General features: G+C 40.6%; 1 protein-coding gene across 1 annotated transcript in view; it reads left to right on the top strand.

Moving 5' to 3' along the window:
* LOC121550656 (transmembrane protein 132C-like) overlaps window positions 1-16,102 on the top strand; it is a 46,420-nt gene extending 30,318 nt beyond the window's left edge. Inside the window, exon 2 of the mRNA XM_041863002.1 lies at window positions 15,210-16,102. Within this exon, the coding sequence (XP_041718936.1) occupies window positions 15,210-16,102 (893 nt within the window). The remainder of the gene's footprint in view (window positions 1-15,209) is intronic.
* The last annotated feature ends 524 nt before the right edge of the window (window positions 16,103-16,626 follow it).

Raw genomic sequence — 16,626 nt, 5'->3', positions numbered from 1 at the left:
AGGTATTGAAGTAAGTGGTAATTTCCTATTTTAGGCTACTATCTCAGGCTTTTCATGGTAGTGAAATGATTTGCGGTGAAGTAGCATTTCACATCACTGATCGCATCACCTGATATTTGTCTTCTTTTTTTCTGTTTTTAACTTTAGCTTTACCATGAAAAGCACCATGGTTGTGGAATGGGGAAGAAAAATATCTGCCTTGTACCGATTGCATTCCTCAAGACCTGCCTTCTTGACCGTCCATCTTGGTAGTCAGACAGGATGGCTTTGAAAACAAAATGTGTTCAGCATTGCCCTTCACACAAATATGTATTTTTAACTAAGAGACATTGTCGGAAGCAAGACAGAAATAGAATGCTCCCTCTCCCCTTATTGCCTTAATGGCTTTCTTCTCTTGGACAAAAATAGAGCTACTTGTCCATGGAGTTAGTTTTCACTCTGACAGCTTTTGGGTTAAACCACAGATTTAGAGCCGGTCCATCTGGAGCCGCAACAAAGGCTTTAAAAAAGCAAAGGGCCACAGTGAGGTGAATGCACACTTCCTCTTTAGATAGAAAATTCCGCCACATTTTCATGAAAATAAAGAATTTAAAGCCATTTGTGTATTTCGTAATGGCTTTCGCATTGAAGACATATCTGTGGATTTCTTCAAAGCATTGCAATATTTCCATAGATACACAATTAAGTTAGGAAGGTTATGTTTTCAGTAAATGCCAAATTAGCAGAAACTACAGTATTTAAGAAAATCAAGATTAAGCCAGGACAAAGATCTAGTTGAAAAAGCTATGCATGGTTTTGCAGTCTGGTTCCCTGCGTGGAAATGCGGTGTTGTCAGGTTGTAGAAGTAGAATTTATTATCCAGTAATATGGTTGACCTTGGGGGAAGTATACCAATATATTTAGGGAGGGTAGGAGTGCCTGTGTGAGTGTAAAATAATATTTAGCCACCGTGCTGCACAGGCTTTTTATGCTCCAGCTCCCTATTTAAAATCTTGCTGTTATAATGAGATTTGAGGAAAACCTGAGGTAGCCCTTTCCTGCAGTGAAATGACCAAAATGCCCTTTATTGGCCTCATGGGTGGAATGTTATTAATATCTTTCAGAATTTCATAGTTAATAAACATTATTCTTTTTTTAATGCCGAAAATCTGGTGTTTCTATGTCAAGCGGTTTTGTTCTATTTCAGTCTTCTGTCATGTATATAAAGTGTAATATTGGGATGCAAACTCAACATTTTATCTCTATATCTGACATTGTACAGGTGTCTTATATTTTTAAAGCCAATAACCATGTGTGTGAGGTGTATACTTTTGTTTCAAAGTAGATCTGTTTAAGACTATCAAGAAACACTCTGTGTGACCCTGATTTAGCCCACTGCAGTAAAGGTTAATGTTATTTTACAGGTATTATACCTGTGTTCCTTGGCCAGGGACAGTACAGCCACCGTACTGGGGAATTAACAAACTCAAGTCAAATGAAACAAATGATGAAAGGAAGGCCTGGTCATCTTAATATGCCATTTAGCAGACGCTTTTATCCAAAGCGACTTACAGTCATGCGTGCATACATTTTTGTGTATGGGTGGTCCCGGGGATCGAACCCACTACCTTGGCGTTACAAGCGCCGTGCTCTACCAGCTGAGCTACAGAGGACCACAGCTTGGTAGTTCTGTACCAAATGTTTGACTGTAGTTGTACTTTTTGAAATGTTGTGAGAAAGTAGGCTTCTCTTCCCTGTCAGCCTAGGAGGATCTCATCTCAGTGAGGTGTCTGAACTGTGGCGGGATGTTAAAGAACATCCTGAGGCTGAATCCAGCCTCCACATCCTCCATCCTCTAATGTGAGCTGCCTTCCATCTCTCACATCCATTAAAGAAGCCTGTAGCTCAGTCAGTCACTGGCCTCAAACCTGCACACTTCCCTTCACCACAATGCATAACAAATTATTGCTACTGCTTCACTGCAGTATTTGGTATAGTCAGATGTAGAGACCAGCACTGGAGAAATATCCTGTTGAATATTTCCAATTTTTCATATCTATTTGACAGATTTGAGAATGTTGAGGGAAATGACTAATGAGAGGGTTTGAGAAGGTATGTGGCGGATGACTTTCTTGCCTGACATCACACCGCCACCTATTGGATATGTCCTTTTTAGACTGCCGGGGTATGTGTGTTACATGCCCAGCTAGAGGCTTAGCCTCTGACTGGAGAAGTAGCTATTGTCCTCAGGTCTCTCAGGCGAGGTCATTGTTCCACAGATCCTCTTACTCCTAATCGTTAAAAGTAGCTTTGATTACTTATCATCATTGACATCATTGTTTTTTCAATGTTCTGTACATTTCCTGATTTGTGGTGAAAAGAGAACAAGAGGTCAACTTGTACTGGAGCTGTTGTTCTGTCCAATGAAGAGAGAGTGAAGGGGATTGTCAGGGACACTTGTAGCTGGTAAGAACCAGAGTCATATAGAGTCCCTCCATATGACTCTGGCAAGGACTATCCTTGACAGACAAGACTGTTGCTGCAACAGCAAATTAAAGGGAACATCTGCAGTTGCTACATACATTTTTGTACCCATTGATTCTTGAATAATATAATTTACAAATGCCTCATGAGCTTAGTTCAACCTTCGTACCTCATCAGAACCCCAAATATAAAGTAAATGTAAACAAACACTGTATACCTCCAAATCATGGTTAAAACTATAATTTTGATATCATGGATGGTCAGTCCTTGCGTCCATAGCGCTGTCAATAAATGTGCGACTGGTTACATTTCTCCAGCCTCATCCCTCAGCTTTTGGACAGCAGAGAGCTTTCCTTTTATTTATGTTTTACTAATGTAACGCTCCAATGACGACAGTCAGTACAATTCCTTATATTACAGCAAGTATCTGATCTTTTTTTTATTTATATTTTGCATCGTAAGCCTTCTCGACTGAATATCACAGAGAACCAAGTTGTGTTCTGAGAGCAATCCTTTGGGGTGATATGAAAGCGTATTCAGCCTTTTTTTTTCCTGTGCTTAATCAGATGTGATGAGAATAGAAATGTCAGTATGCGCTGTTTCCTGTAGTGAGACCTGGGGAGAATAGAACTGTATATCCACTATTTTTCACACAATTTGGATTTTCTTCATCTCATCCCTCATTATGTTTACTGGAACATTTCTATTCAGTTACATACTTGTTGTTTTACAACTATTGTGCACTGCACCGGGCTTTGGTGGGTTTGTGTCCACTTGTTCTCTTGGTCGTGACGGAGCTCTGCTCTCATTGTTAAATGTCCCTCAGTACACACAAAGAGGCCCACTCACTCTACCCTGCAATAGGCCCTATGTTTGTCCTGATTTACGATATCGCTTTGCAATGAAGGGCAGTGTGAGGGGAAGACATTCATTAGGCGGACAGTTTATGTTTTAGAAAAGTCCGGAGTGGCTCTGAGAATACTGATTGGCACACAAATCCATGCTTGTCTCATTCTCCCTGTCCAGGCCAAAAGCTCTCTGGCCTGGCCTGTCCTCCTCCCCTACAGCCGTGTGTGCTGCCTGCTCTGGCACAATGGAGCCATTCTTCTCTGCACCCAGGAGACCAGCAATGTCTACAGCCCAGCCCAGGCCACTCACTGACTGATACCCTGCTGTGATAACTGTGTTCCAGACACACAGGCCTCACCACCTAAAGGTTCCTTTTTAGCCCCTAATGGTGGGCCCACATGGGGACCAGAATGTGGTGGCCGGGGTTCTTCTCTTCTCCTCCCCACAGCTTTACACATCCAAGGAGTGCTGCTACTGCTGCTGTTGTTTACTCTTCCCTGGTCGATACTCTTTAATCCCCAAGATGATGCTTTCTCTCATGAACTCGAAAATAGCTCTTCCCTTAGTGAAGCCACAGGCCCATTACTCTTTATTACCTCTAACTGTCTTAACTGTGGCCAACAATCACAGGAGGCTGCTGAGGGGATGACGGCTCATAGTAATGTCTGGAATGGAGTAAATAGAATGGAATGGTATCAAACACATGGAAACCATGTGTTTGATATGTTTGATACCATTCCATTAATTCCGTTCCAGTCATTACTATGAGCCCTTCCTCCCCAATGAAGGTGCAACCAGCCACCTGTGGTGGCCATCAATTAGAGGTCAGACAACAAACAGCCACAGCAGGTCCCTCACTATAGTTGAAGAGGAAACTGTTCTACACACAGCATTTTTGCCCCTTATTCATGAGTAGTTATTATAGATTTAATCTAGCTAATCTCAGGGATAGAGAGGGGTAAAAGCACCTAGGGAAAATGTCAGTTTAAAGTGACCCCTTGACTTTTTCCACATTTTGTTGTGTTACAGCCTGAATTTAAAATGGATTAAAGATATATATTTTTGTCAAAGGCCTACACACAATACCCCATAAAGTCAAAGTGGAATTATGTTTATTTTTTGTTTTTTTTACATTTTTACAAATTAATTACAAATGAAAAGATGAAATGTCTTGAGTCAATAAGTATTCAACCCCTTTGTTATGGCAAGCCTTAATAAGTCCAGGAGTAAAACTTTGCTTAACAAGTCAAATAATAAGTTGCATGGACTCACTCTTTGTGCAATAATAATGTTAAACATGATTTTTGAATGACTACCTCATCTCTGTACCCCACACATACAGTTATCTGTAAGGTCCCTCAGTCGAGCAGTGAATTTCAAACACACATTCAACCACCACAACGACCATGGAGGTTTTCCAATGCCTCGCAAAGAAAGGCACCTATTGGTAAATGGGTAAAAATTAAAAAAGCAGACGTTGAATGTCCCTTTGAGCATGGTGAAGTTATTAATTACACTTTGGATGGTGTATCAATACACCCAGTCACTACAAAGATACAGGCATCCTTCCTAACTCAGTTGCCCAAGAGGAAGGAAACTGCTTAGGGATTTCACAATGAGGCCAATAGTGACTTTAAAACAGTTACAGAGTTTAATGGCTGTGTTAGGGAAAAACTGAGGATGGATCAACAACATTGTAGTTACTCCACAATACTAACCTAATTGACAGAATGAAAAGAAGGAAGCCTGTACAGAATAAAAATATTCCAAAACATGCATCCTGTTTGCAACAAGGCACTAAAGTAATACTGCAAAGTGTTATGTTTGGGGCAAATCCAATACAACACATTACTAAGTACCGCTCTCCATATTTTCAAGTATAGTGGTGGCTGCATCATGTTATGGGTATGCTTGTAATTGTTATGGACTGGGGAGTTTTTCAGGATAAAAAGAAACTAAATGGAGCTAAGCACACAGGCAAAATCCTAGAGGAAAACCTGATTCAATCTGCTTTCCACCAGACACTGGGAGGAGAATGCACCTTTCAGCAGGACAATAACCTAAAACACAAGGCCAAATCTACACTGGAGTTGCTTACCAAGAAGAAAGTGAATGTTTCTGAGTGGACGGGTTACAGTTTTGACTTAAATTTGCTTGAAAATCTATGGCAAGACCTGAAAATGGTTGTCTAGCAATGATCAACAACCAACTCGACAGAGATTTAAGAAGTTTGAAAATAATAATGGGCAAATATTGCACAATCCAGGTGTGGAAAGTTCTTAGAGACTTACTCAGAAAGACAGCTGTAATCACTGCCAGGGGTGTGAATACTTATGTAAATGAGATATTTCTGTATTTCATTTTCAATACATTTGCTAACATTTCTAAAAACATGTTTTCACTTTGTCATTATGGGGTATTGTGTGTAGATGGGTGAAGAATACAAAAATATTGAATTCATTTTGAATTCAGGCTGTAACACAACAAAATGTGGAATAAGTCAAGGAGTATGAATATTTCTGAATGCACTATAAACAAGCAGAAAGTAATATCATATTATATTGTGTATTGATTCGTCCACTAGTGCCTTTGCCACTTTCTTACATTTCTTGGTGACTCAACAACATACAGTAGATCATTTTCAATTGATGCTTGAAATAACAACTATATTTATTATTCTTGACATTTGGACACAAATTCAATAACCCTTCTTAATTAGATATGATGATATATACGCTGTGGGTAATACATAGGGACGAGAGAGCTTTCTGTCATTCTTCATATTTAAGGAATGTCCCATTAGGAGTAAAGTCAGGGCTGGGGACTGTGGGAGTCAGAGAGAGGTACACACCCAGGGAGAGGAGGAGAAGAGAGGAGGGGGAACTTTCAAAGTCAACCATTATAGCCTTGTTCTTATTACCTACAGAGAGCTCCTCCCCTCTGTTTGTTTCTGTCAGATCCTCATGCTCTTTTCCTGACTTTTCTTTTGACATTTATATCTTGTGGAGTTCTTTCTCTTTGCTAAATGTTCCTTCTGTGCTGTTAAAATTTTGTCTCCCACTCTCTTACACCCCGGCTCCATTTTTGGCTCTGCATTAGGCATACTAATCCTACTGTCTCCTTTGCAAGGAGCAGAAAGGCAGCCAGCCAGCCCCTCCCTCCAGTGGCCCTCCAGTGGCCACCCATATCATTAGACAAGGTAGTGGGCAGCAGGAACATTGTCTCCATTCCTGGTGTCCTCTCCAGTGGCCAGTCATTTACCCAGCCTCATCCATGTGTGAAGGCTGCTGCTCTTCCCTGCCCGCTCTGTCAGTCCTGCTTCAGCTGTACACACACACTGGTCTGGTCTGGAGCCTGTGTGATAGCATTGCTGAGCATGTGTGGATGAGGAGTGCTGCTTGGTTAGTCAGGGTTCTGCTGCACACTCTTGTTGGGAGCCTGTCCACCTGCCCTGTCTGTCTGTCATGACGGCTCAAACATTGTGTAGCTCTCCCCACACCCATCCCCATGCCGACAGTAGAATGAGTGGTCAGCTCTTCTCGGAAAGAAGAAATGCCTCAAAAGCGTTTGGAGTGGTCCCGCTCTAAAAGAAACATACACACTCACCATCATTTGCATGCTTTTGCTTTTTATGGTCGCTCCTTTAGAACGCTGTACTATGATAATGCTTATGTGATGATTAGTCCATCTCTTGCTAATAACACTGACCAGAAAATATGTTGCTAAATACACATGAAACTGCCACACATTCACTGATAAGTGCCTGGATGTGTTGTCTGCGGAAAAAAAATTGAACCTATTTAACTATGACTCAGCATAATGCTGTATCGTATTTCAGATTAACATTAAGATGATCCTGGCACAGCAGGCAGGTTGGTTGGTGACTCAGAGGAGGGACACTGACTGACATGCTGGCCTCTCTGGCCCATGTCTGTCTGGACATTAGGAACACTCAGTTCCATCTTTACTGTAGTTGAAGTGGGCAAAATTATTTCTACAATAACATCAAACCATGTTATGCCCTATTTCTCCATGTAGGAGCACAACATTGAATGAGAAACTGAAAGGTTTGAAAGAGACTAAAGATAACAGTACTGTGGTCCCCAGTCCACTTCCTTCACCTCTTAAACAGGACACAACTGGGAGCATATAAAGATTCCAGTAACCCTGAAGATATTTATATGTCCAAATCCACTGCTGACTCTTTATTACTGTGGATTTGGGTTTAAAGTTCTCCCATCTCTCTTTATTTTCCCTTTGACTCTTGATGGGTGTTTTTTTTAAAGGTTGTCAATTCAGAGCCAATTCCAGAGACTGATTGCATTAGAGATTTGCATACAAATACCCACAGTCTGGGAAATTGATTTCACAGTTGTCTGCAGGTGTAAGCATATTGTACCTTGCATTATGCTGCAGTTACTCTACCACATTGTCACATACTTACCTACTTAAAGGTTGGTGGTTTCAAGCTGCTCTTTGAAAAAAACAAATGAAAAAAGCATTAGTGTAAAAGGTTTGAGCCTTATTTTCTGATGTAATAACAAATTCAATATGTTTTTGTTGTAAACATACAATTCAAACCTCATTGATTACTTAAGTCAATTCCTCGATCTTCAACATATTATTTTAGAATGAGCATAGATAGGCTTCGTCTTTCTACAAGGCTACCTTACAAAGATTGCAGAGGAAGTTCATAACTATTCTTTATTGGTAGATTTAATGTGCACACAGGGGTTCTATCGGTTGCTGGTTCTTTGAATGGAATTCAATAAGCTGCAATGATTTATACATAACATTCCTTTTTTTCTTCCTTTAAACTTTTATCCTCTAAGTTTAGAAATCATACTACTAAATTCAGTCACAAACAGATTAAAGTATTGAAGTGTTTGTTGTTGATCTGTATGTTTTTGTTATTAGATATACAGAGCCTTCAGAAAGTATTCATACCCCTTGACTTATTTCACATTTTGTTGTGTTACAGCCTGAATAAAATGGATACAATTTTTTTTTAACAATCTGCCCCATCTACACACAATACCCCATAATGACGAAGTGAAAACATTGTTTTTATAATTTTTTTTAGAAAGTTATTGAAAATGAAATACAGAAATATCTCATTTACATAAGTATTCACACCCCTGAGTTAATACATGTTAAAATCACATTTGGCAGCGATTACAGCTGTGAGTCTATCTGGGTAAGTCTGTAAGAGGTTTGCACACCTGGAATGTACAATATTTGCATCAGGGGTTGGAATCAAAATTATTTTCCATAGTATAGTTCTGAACAGAACCTTTGTTTTTTTCATTCTGTTCCACTGTTATGACCAGCAAAATCAAGTTCTGAACCAGTTCACCCCCAAAGAGGTACTTTATATTGTTCCTTTCTGTTCCTTTTTAAACCTCTGAAATAATTTTTTTGTTTACATTTAGCTCGACATTAAATGACTTCACCAATCAGTGCAGATGGAGAAGCTTGCTGTGGAGCGGTTAAGCGATTTCATCTGTATAGGAAAGTTGTTAAGAGAAAATTGTATTTTGCAGTAACAGCATGGTTTAATCATAATGAAAGACAAACACACACACACTGTGCTGCCAGTCACAGTGTAGGGCGTGAGATGCAACTGAAATGTTGAGGGTGAGGAGAGTGTGAGAGAGGATGGAGGAAGCTTCCCTTGAAGCGCTGGGCATCTTGTTATGACATGCATTATCTGAATTAGGTCCACTGAATTATACCTATGGAGGAGCGGCTTTTATGGAGGAACTTTTAATGTATTTTCGAGTTGGTTTAACGCCGGACCAGAGTAAACAAGCTTGTGTGTGCTACAATTGAAAACACGTCTTACCTTTTTGTAGTTAATAAATCCAATGTGAAACGTGATAACTATAGTATCCTTAACTTGCATTGAAAAAGTCAATCCATTCTTCTTTAATTAAACATTTCTCCCTTATTTCTGAATTACACTTGTAACGTTGTCAGTAGGCTACAGTAACCTACTCTATGCTTCAGAGGGGAGGGGCAAGTAGCCTACACACACATGCACACCCACTGGCAAAGATTTCCAGCTGGCAGGCAGACACTGGAATACATTTCTGAGTGACAGAGTGAGGGCTTTGCATAGGCGCTTTGTTATGATTTTTGTAAATGTAAAAGAACGAAATGTAAAAGAACGTATGTGAAAGCTACAATCCCTTATTACTTGTTAAATCCACTTCATTCAGTGTAGATGAAGGGGAGGAGACAGGTTAAAGAAGGATTTTTAAACCTTGAGACAATTGAGAAATGAATTGTGTATGTATGCCATTTAGAGGGTGAATGAGCAAGACAAAATATTGAAGTGCCTTTGAACGGGGTATAGTAGTAGGTGCCAGGCGCTCAACAGTTTCCCGTGTGTATCAAGAATGGTCCACCACCAAAAGGACATCCAACCAACTTGACACAACTGTGGGAAGCAACTCACCTGGATTGTGCAATATTTGCCCATTATTATTTTCAAAATTCTTAAATCTCTGTTGAATTGGTTGTTGATCATTGCTAGACAACCATTTTCAGGTCTTGCCATAGATTTTCAAGTAGAATTAAGTAAAAACTTTAACTAGGCCACTCAGGAACATTCAATGTCGTCTTGGTAAGCAACTCCAGTGTATATTTGGCCTTTTGTGTTAGGTTATTGTCCTGCTGAAAGGTGAATTTGTCTCCCAGTATCTGTTGGATAGCAGACTGAACCAGATTTTTCTCTAGGATTTTGCCTGTGCTTAGCTCTATTCCATTTATTTTTATCCTAAAAAACTAGCTTGCCAATCAATCAATCAATCAATCAAATGTATTTATAAAGTCCTTTTTACATCAGCAGATGTCACAAAGTACTTATACCGAAACCCAGCCAAAAACCTCCCTGGTCTTTGTGGTTGAATCTGTGGTTGAAATTCCCTGCTCGACTGAGGGACCATACAGATAATTGTATGTGTGGGGTACAGAGATGAGGTAGTCATTAAAAAATTTGTCAAACACTATTAATGCACACAGAGTGATTCATGCAACTTATTATGTGACTTGTTAAGCAAATTTCTACTCCTGAACTTATTTAGGCTTGCCATAACAAAGGGGTTAAATACTTATTGACTCAAGAGATTTCAGCTATTCATTTTTTAAATTAATTTGTGAAAATGTCTTAAAACATAATTCCACTTTGACATTATGGGGTATTGTGTGTTGTGTGTGTAGGCCAGTGACACTAAATCTCAATTGAATCCATTTTAAATTCAGGCTGTAACACAACAAAATGTGGAAAAAGTCAAGGGGTGTGAATACTTTCTGAAGACACTGTATCTGTTGACCGAGATTGAGGATGGGGTGGGGCCGTCAGGGGATGGGGGTGAATAGTTATGCACGCTCAAGTTTTCTGTTTTTTTGTCTTATTTCTTGTTTTTCACAATAAAAAATATCTTCAAAGTGGTAGGCATGTTGTGTAAATCAAATGATACAACCCCCCCCCAAAATCCATTTTAATTCCAGGTTGTAAGGCAACAAAATAGGAAAAATGCCAAGGGGGGTGAATACTTTCGCAAGCCACTGTATTTCCTTCTCCAGAAAATTTCTCACACTTATGTCGACTCCATAGATGCCAAAATGTTGCCTGTGCAGTGTATGTTATCTGTCATTCATGGTTAGAAAATGGCCTAACGGTTAGAAAATTGCCATTTGACAGCTCGTAACAAGGGAATACATTTGACTGACTTTAAAAACAATCTTTCATAATTGACTAAGAAGACAATAGTTATCCCATTCGTAAATTTCTATACTTGCACTTTGTAGTGTGTCCTTTAGCCTACAGTTGAAGTTGGAAGTTTACATACACTTAGGTTGGAGTCATTAAAATTTGTTTTTCAACCACTCCACAAATGTATTGTTAACAAACTATAGTTTTGGCAAGTCGGTTAGGACATCTACTTTGTGCATAACACAAGTAATTTTTCCAACAATTGTTTACAGACAGATTATTTCACTTATAATTCACTTTAGAAGCTTGATTGGCTAATTGACATAATTCTAGTCAATTGGAGGTGTACCTGTGGATGTATTTCAAGGCCTACCTTCAAACTCAATGCCTCTTTGCTTGACATCATGGGAATATCAAAAGAAATCAGCCAAGACCTCAGAAGAAACATTTTAGACCTCCACAAGTCAGGTTCATCCTTGGGAGCAATTTCCAAACGCCTGAAGGTACCACGTTCATCTGTACAAACAATAGTACGCAAGTATAAACACCATGGGACCACGCAGCCGTCATACCGCTCAGGAAGGAGATGCGTTCTGTCTCCTAGAGATGAAAGTACTTTGGTGTGAAAAGTGCAAATCAATCCCAGAACAACAGCAAAGGACCTTGTGAAGGTGCTGGAGGAAGCAGGTACAAAAGTATCTATATCCACAGTAAAACGAGTCCTATATCGACATAACCTGAAAGGCCGCTCAGCAAAGAAGAAGCCACTGCTCCAAAACCTCCATAAAAATGCCAGACTACGGTTTGCAACTGCACATAGGGACAAAGATCGTACTTTTTGGAGAAATGTCCTCTGGTCTGATGAAACAAAAATATAACTGTTTGGCCATAATGACCATCGTTATGTTTGGAGGAAAAAGGGGGATGCTTGCAAGCCGAAGAACACCATCCCAACCGTGAAGCACGGGTGTGGCAGCATCATTCTGTGGGGGTGTTTTTCTGCAGGAGGGACTGGTACACTTCACAAAATAGATGGCATCATGAGGAAGGAAAATTATGTGGATATATTGAAGCAACATCTCAAGACATCAGTCAGGAAGTTAAAGCTTGGTTGCAAATGGGTCTTCCAAATGGACAATGACCCCAAGCATACTTCCAAAGTTGTGGCAAAATGGCTTAAGGACAACAAAGTCAAGGTATTGGAGTGGCCATCACAAAGCCCTGACCTCAATCCTATAGAAAATGTGAAAAAGCGTGTGAGAGCAAGGAGGCCTACAAACCTGACTCAGTTACACCAGCTCTGTCTGGAGGAATGGGCCAAAATTCACCCAACTTATTGTGGGAAGCTTGTGGAAGGCTACCCGAAACGTTTGACCCAAGTTAAACAATTTAAAGGCAATGCTACCAAAAACTAATTGAGTGTAGGTAAACTTCTGACCCACTGGGAATGTGATGAAATAAAAAAAAGCTGAAATAAATCATTCTCTCTACTATTATTCTGACATTTCAAATTCTTAAAATAAAGTGGTGATCCTAACTGACCTAAGACAGGGAATTTTTACTAGGATTAAATGTCAGGAATTGTGAAAAACTGAGTTTAAATGTATTTGGCTAAGGTGTATGTAAACTTCCGACTTCAACTGTATGTACTGAATGTGAGGCACATAGGGACATTGAATGTTATGTAATCTGCAAAGCACAGATGATAAATCTCATTGTAGTAGAGACATCAAAAAAATGCTAAGGCCTTTGGAGCGAGTGCTTTGTTTTAGAAGGTGTGCTGGATTGAGACCGCCCCTGAGATGCGAGTAGAAACATTGTCACCATGGGACCGCAGAGGATGAGACTTTGTTCCTGATTTTTCTGTCTTGTATTGCTCTTGGTGGACCATCAAGCTTTTCATTTGTCAGTGTCATTGTACCATCTTACCATCTGCAACAATGCTTCTTGTGTACATACCACTTCTCGAGTTTGTTGAGAAAATATCAAATTACACTGCGGTATAGCATTTTTCTATGGTTTCTGTCCTCTATTGTAAAAGCCCCATATGGGTGCTGGTGTTTACTTTGAAGGAGCTAAGTGATGCTTAAGTGGAAATGTTAGCGATACATAGCGATCTATGTCCCCTGTAGCTCAGTTGGTAGAGCATGGCGCTTGCAACGCCAGGGTTGTGGGTTCGTTTCCTACGGGGGCCCAGTATGAAAAATTTATGCACTCACTAACTGTAAGTCGCTCTGGATAAGAGCGTCTGCTAAAATTACAAAAATGTAAATGTAATCTATGGGGTGATTGGGCTGAGCAGAGAGAGAGAGTGTTGTGTTCCCTTCAGATGTGGAGGCAGGCAGGCTGCGTCCCTTGCTGTCTCCATACTGCCTCCATGGGACAGACAGGGCCGAGGTCAAGTGGGCATCATGAATCACAAATCTCTGGCTGATTTGTAAATTGTTCGGGACATTGATTTACAAGGCTGGGTCTAAGATGGGAGTGTGGTGTGCAGGCAGGCAGGAAGGGAGGGAGAGATAGCGTAATAAGTAATCACACAGCAGATTGCTCTTGAGAGGAAGGTCATAGCCCACTCTTTGGGTGATTAACACCTATTTGGACGTGTAATGTTTTCTCCCTCATCACACAGGCTACCGTGGAGTGGGACCTGTTAGCAATGGCCCATCAGAAACAACTCATGATTACTCCACATTGAAATGAACATACTTTATCAGACCTGAGTATTTGTGATAAATGTTCACAAAATGTAAATGTTCAGAGTGTGTTAAAGTGTTTATACAGTGATTACATTCATTCATACTTTAATGTACGTCTTATTGAACAACTTGTGGATTGTAGGCCACTTTAAGTTATCTTTCATATTAGTTGCAATATGTTAATGATACCTGAGCTCTTCATGAATTATATAAATATTTCATGTTTGCTTGTTTTTGTTTTATCACAACTTAATCTGTGATGATAATCTTATCATCATGATAGGTGTATTCTCTGTTGGTGCGTCTACTCTCTGTTGGAACCTCTGTATTTGTGCAGTACTCCTTGTCCTCACACTAGAGTTTTGCATATTTCCCATCCATCTGGAGACTGAGCTTAGCTCATCTGTTGATAAGATTTACCAGAGGTTCAATATAATTGGATCTCATTCAATTTTTAGAGCAGAATATCTTTAGTATTAGGTGCAGCGAAAATGGCGAGGGTGGGGGCAGCAAAGCTTTTTCTTTCTTTTTTTACTAATACTAAGTTGAATATCAGTGACCAAAACTTATGATGTGGTTATTCAAGATGTGGTTGCCATAAATGTGACCATTTCCCTCTTTGTGAATTTGAAATCAATATGTATTATTAGATCTTCTTAAAAAAAAAAAAAATATATATATATATATATATATATATATATATACTACCGTTCAAAAGTTTGGGGTCACTTAGAAATGTCCTTGTTTTCAAAAGAAAAGCTATTTTTTTGTCCATTAAAATAACATCAAATTGATCAGAAATACAGTGTAGACATTGTTAATGTTGTAAATGGCTATTGTATCTGGAAACGGCTGATTTTTAATGGAATATCTACATAGGCGTACAGAGGCCCATTATCAGCAACCATCAGTCCTGTGTTCCAATGGCACGTTGTGTTTGCTAATCCAAGTTTATCATTTTAAAAGGCTAGTTGATCATTAGAAAACCCTTTTGCAATTATGTTAGCACAGCTGAAAACTGTTGTGCTGACTAAAGAAGCAATACAACTGACCTTCTTGAGACTAGTTGGATATCTAGAGCATCAGCAATTGTGGGTTCGATTACAGGCTCAAAATGGCCAGAAACAAATAACTTTCTTCTGAAACTCGTCAGTCTATTCATGTTCTGAGAAATGAAGGCTATTCCATGCGAGAAATTGCCAAAAAACTGAAGATCTCGTAAAATGCTGTGTACTACTCCCTTCACAGAACAGCGCAAACTGGCTCTAAACAGAATAGAAAGAGGAGTGGGAGGCCCCGGTGCACAACTGTGTGTAGTTCTATCAGGTCTGTCTGGTAAGCTCCACTCCAAATGGCTGTCACTCATTACAGCCATTCTAGTTTTACTGAGGGAAGTTTTAGAGGAAATGTACAGGTTGTACAACAAGTGAGCACTGACTGAGCTTGCCCTGACTCAGCTCTTCTTTTCTGTCTTGTAGTAGCAGACTGTCGAGTCTTGGAGGGATTGCAGAGGTTTTCATCCATCCCCACCTACTTGCCTGTCAACTACCAAGTGATCAACGCAGAGTCTGCCTTCTTCCTGAAGGAGGCCAACCAGGAGTTCATGAGAAACTCCAGCCTGCTGTCGCGGACAGAGCCCTTCTTCATCTACCAGGCCCGCAGCATGCCCTCAGTAAATGCCAGCTATGGCCCCCTCTTTGTGGAGCAGCCTGTTCCCCTGGAGCTCATCCAGAACCCTGGGGCCTTCGTGGCCTCTTCCATGTTCACCTTCAACTGGAAGGTGCAGACTTTCATCATCCAGGACAGGATCTACCTGTCCAATCCCAGGGTCCAGGTGCTGTTCTACGTGGCGGGCAGGGACTGGGATGACTACAGCACCATCGACAAGCTGCCCTGCGTACGCATGTTTGCCTTCCACGAGACCCAGGAGGTGCGTGGCACCTGCCAGTTGAAGGGGGAGCTGGGGCTGTGTGCGGCTGAGCTGGAGCCCCTGGCCAGCTGGTTCAGCCCCCCCAGCGTGGTGCCTGGGCGCCAGAGGACCATAGAGCTGGCCGAGGGGACCACGGTGGAGCTCTACTACATGTTACAATCAACAGAGGCAGGGGAGTGCCACTCGGAGGAGGCCCGGAAAGGCAACTCCATCCGCTCGGATCAGGAGGGTCTGTTTGGCTCGTCCACCTCCACCCCCATGAAGAGGATCGGCAGTGTGCGTCTGTACCAGAGCCCTGCCGCCCCGGCCTTGACTGAACACAGGCTGGATAGTAACTTTCTGGTCATGGTGCCGACCACGCCCATGAGGCAGAGGGACACTGTCTCCGCCTTCATCACTGCCTCGGCCTTCTCTCCTGTGGAAATGTTCACCCTAAGGTAAGACAATACATTAGCATATTCTTATATTAAAGGTTATTCATTAGACCTGTGCATATCTTCATACAAAGTGTCTCTGCAATGCTGTATTACAGAGTGAATATTTGTTTTAATTAACTTTCTGCAGTACACCCTTGTTGTAATTCAATTAGTAAGCCCAGATTGTTTGCCAAGTATTGTAGGGAATTTGTAATGTTTGGCAGCTTGGCTGTTAGTGCTGATTTATTTGTTATCTCAGTGTTTTTGCTGTCTCCAAAATTAAAGTGACTTTACTCAGTTTAGCCAAGCTTATGTAACTCAGCAAAAATAGGGAGTGGAGTATCTTTATCTAAGAGAAATTGTCAAATTCATTGAAGCTGTAGGTACTAATTAGAATGTGCAGATGAGACTAAGTGATTTAGATAATTAACACACAATGCAAATGAGGATGTCATTAATTAAAATACATTCCCATTAGTGTAATGACTGTTAGCCTGATCTTAATCACGCTGGTTGAGAACATTTATAAACCATAAGAGATGCTGTGAC

The sequence above is a fragment of the Coregonus clupeaformis genome, chromosome 18 (assembly GCF_020615455.1).
Source record: "Coregonus clupeaformis isolate EN_2021a chromosome 18, ASM2061545v1, whole genome shotgun sequence".
Lineage (NCBI taxonomy): Eukaryota > Metazoa > Chordata > Actinopteri > Salmoniformes > Salmonidae > Coregonus > Coregonus clupeaformis.
This window is presented reverse-complemented; position numbering and strand designations above follow the sequence as displayed.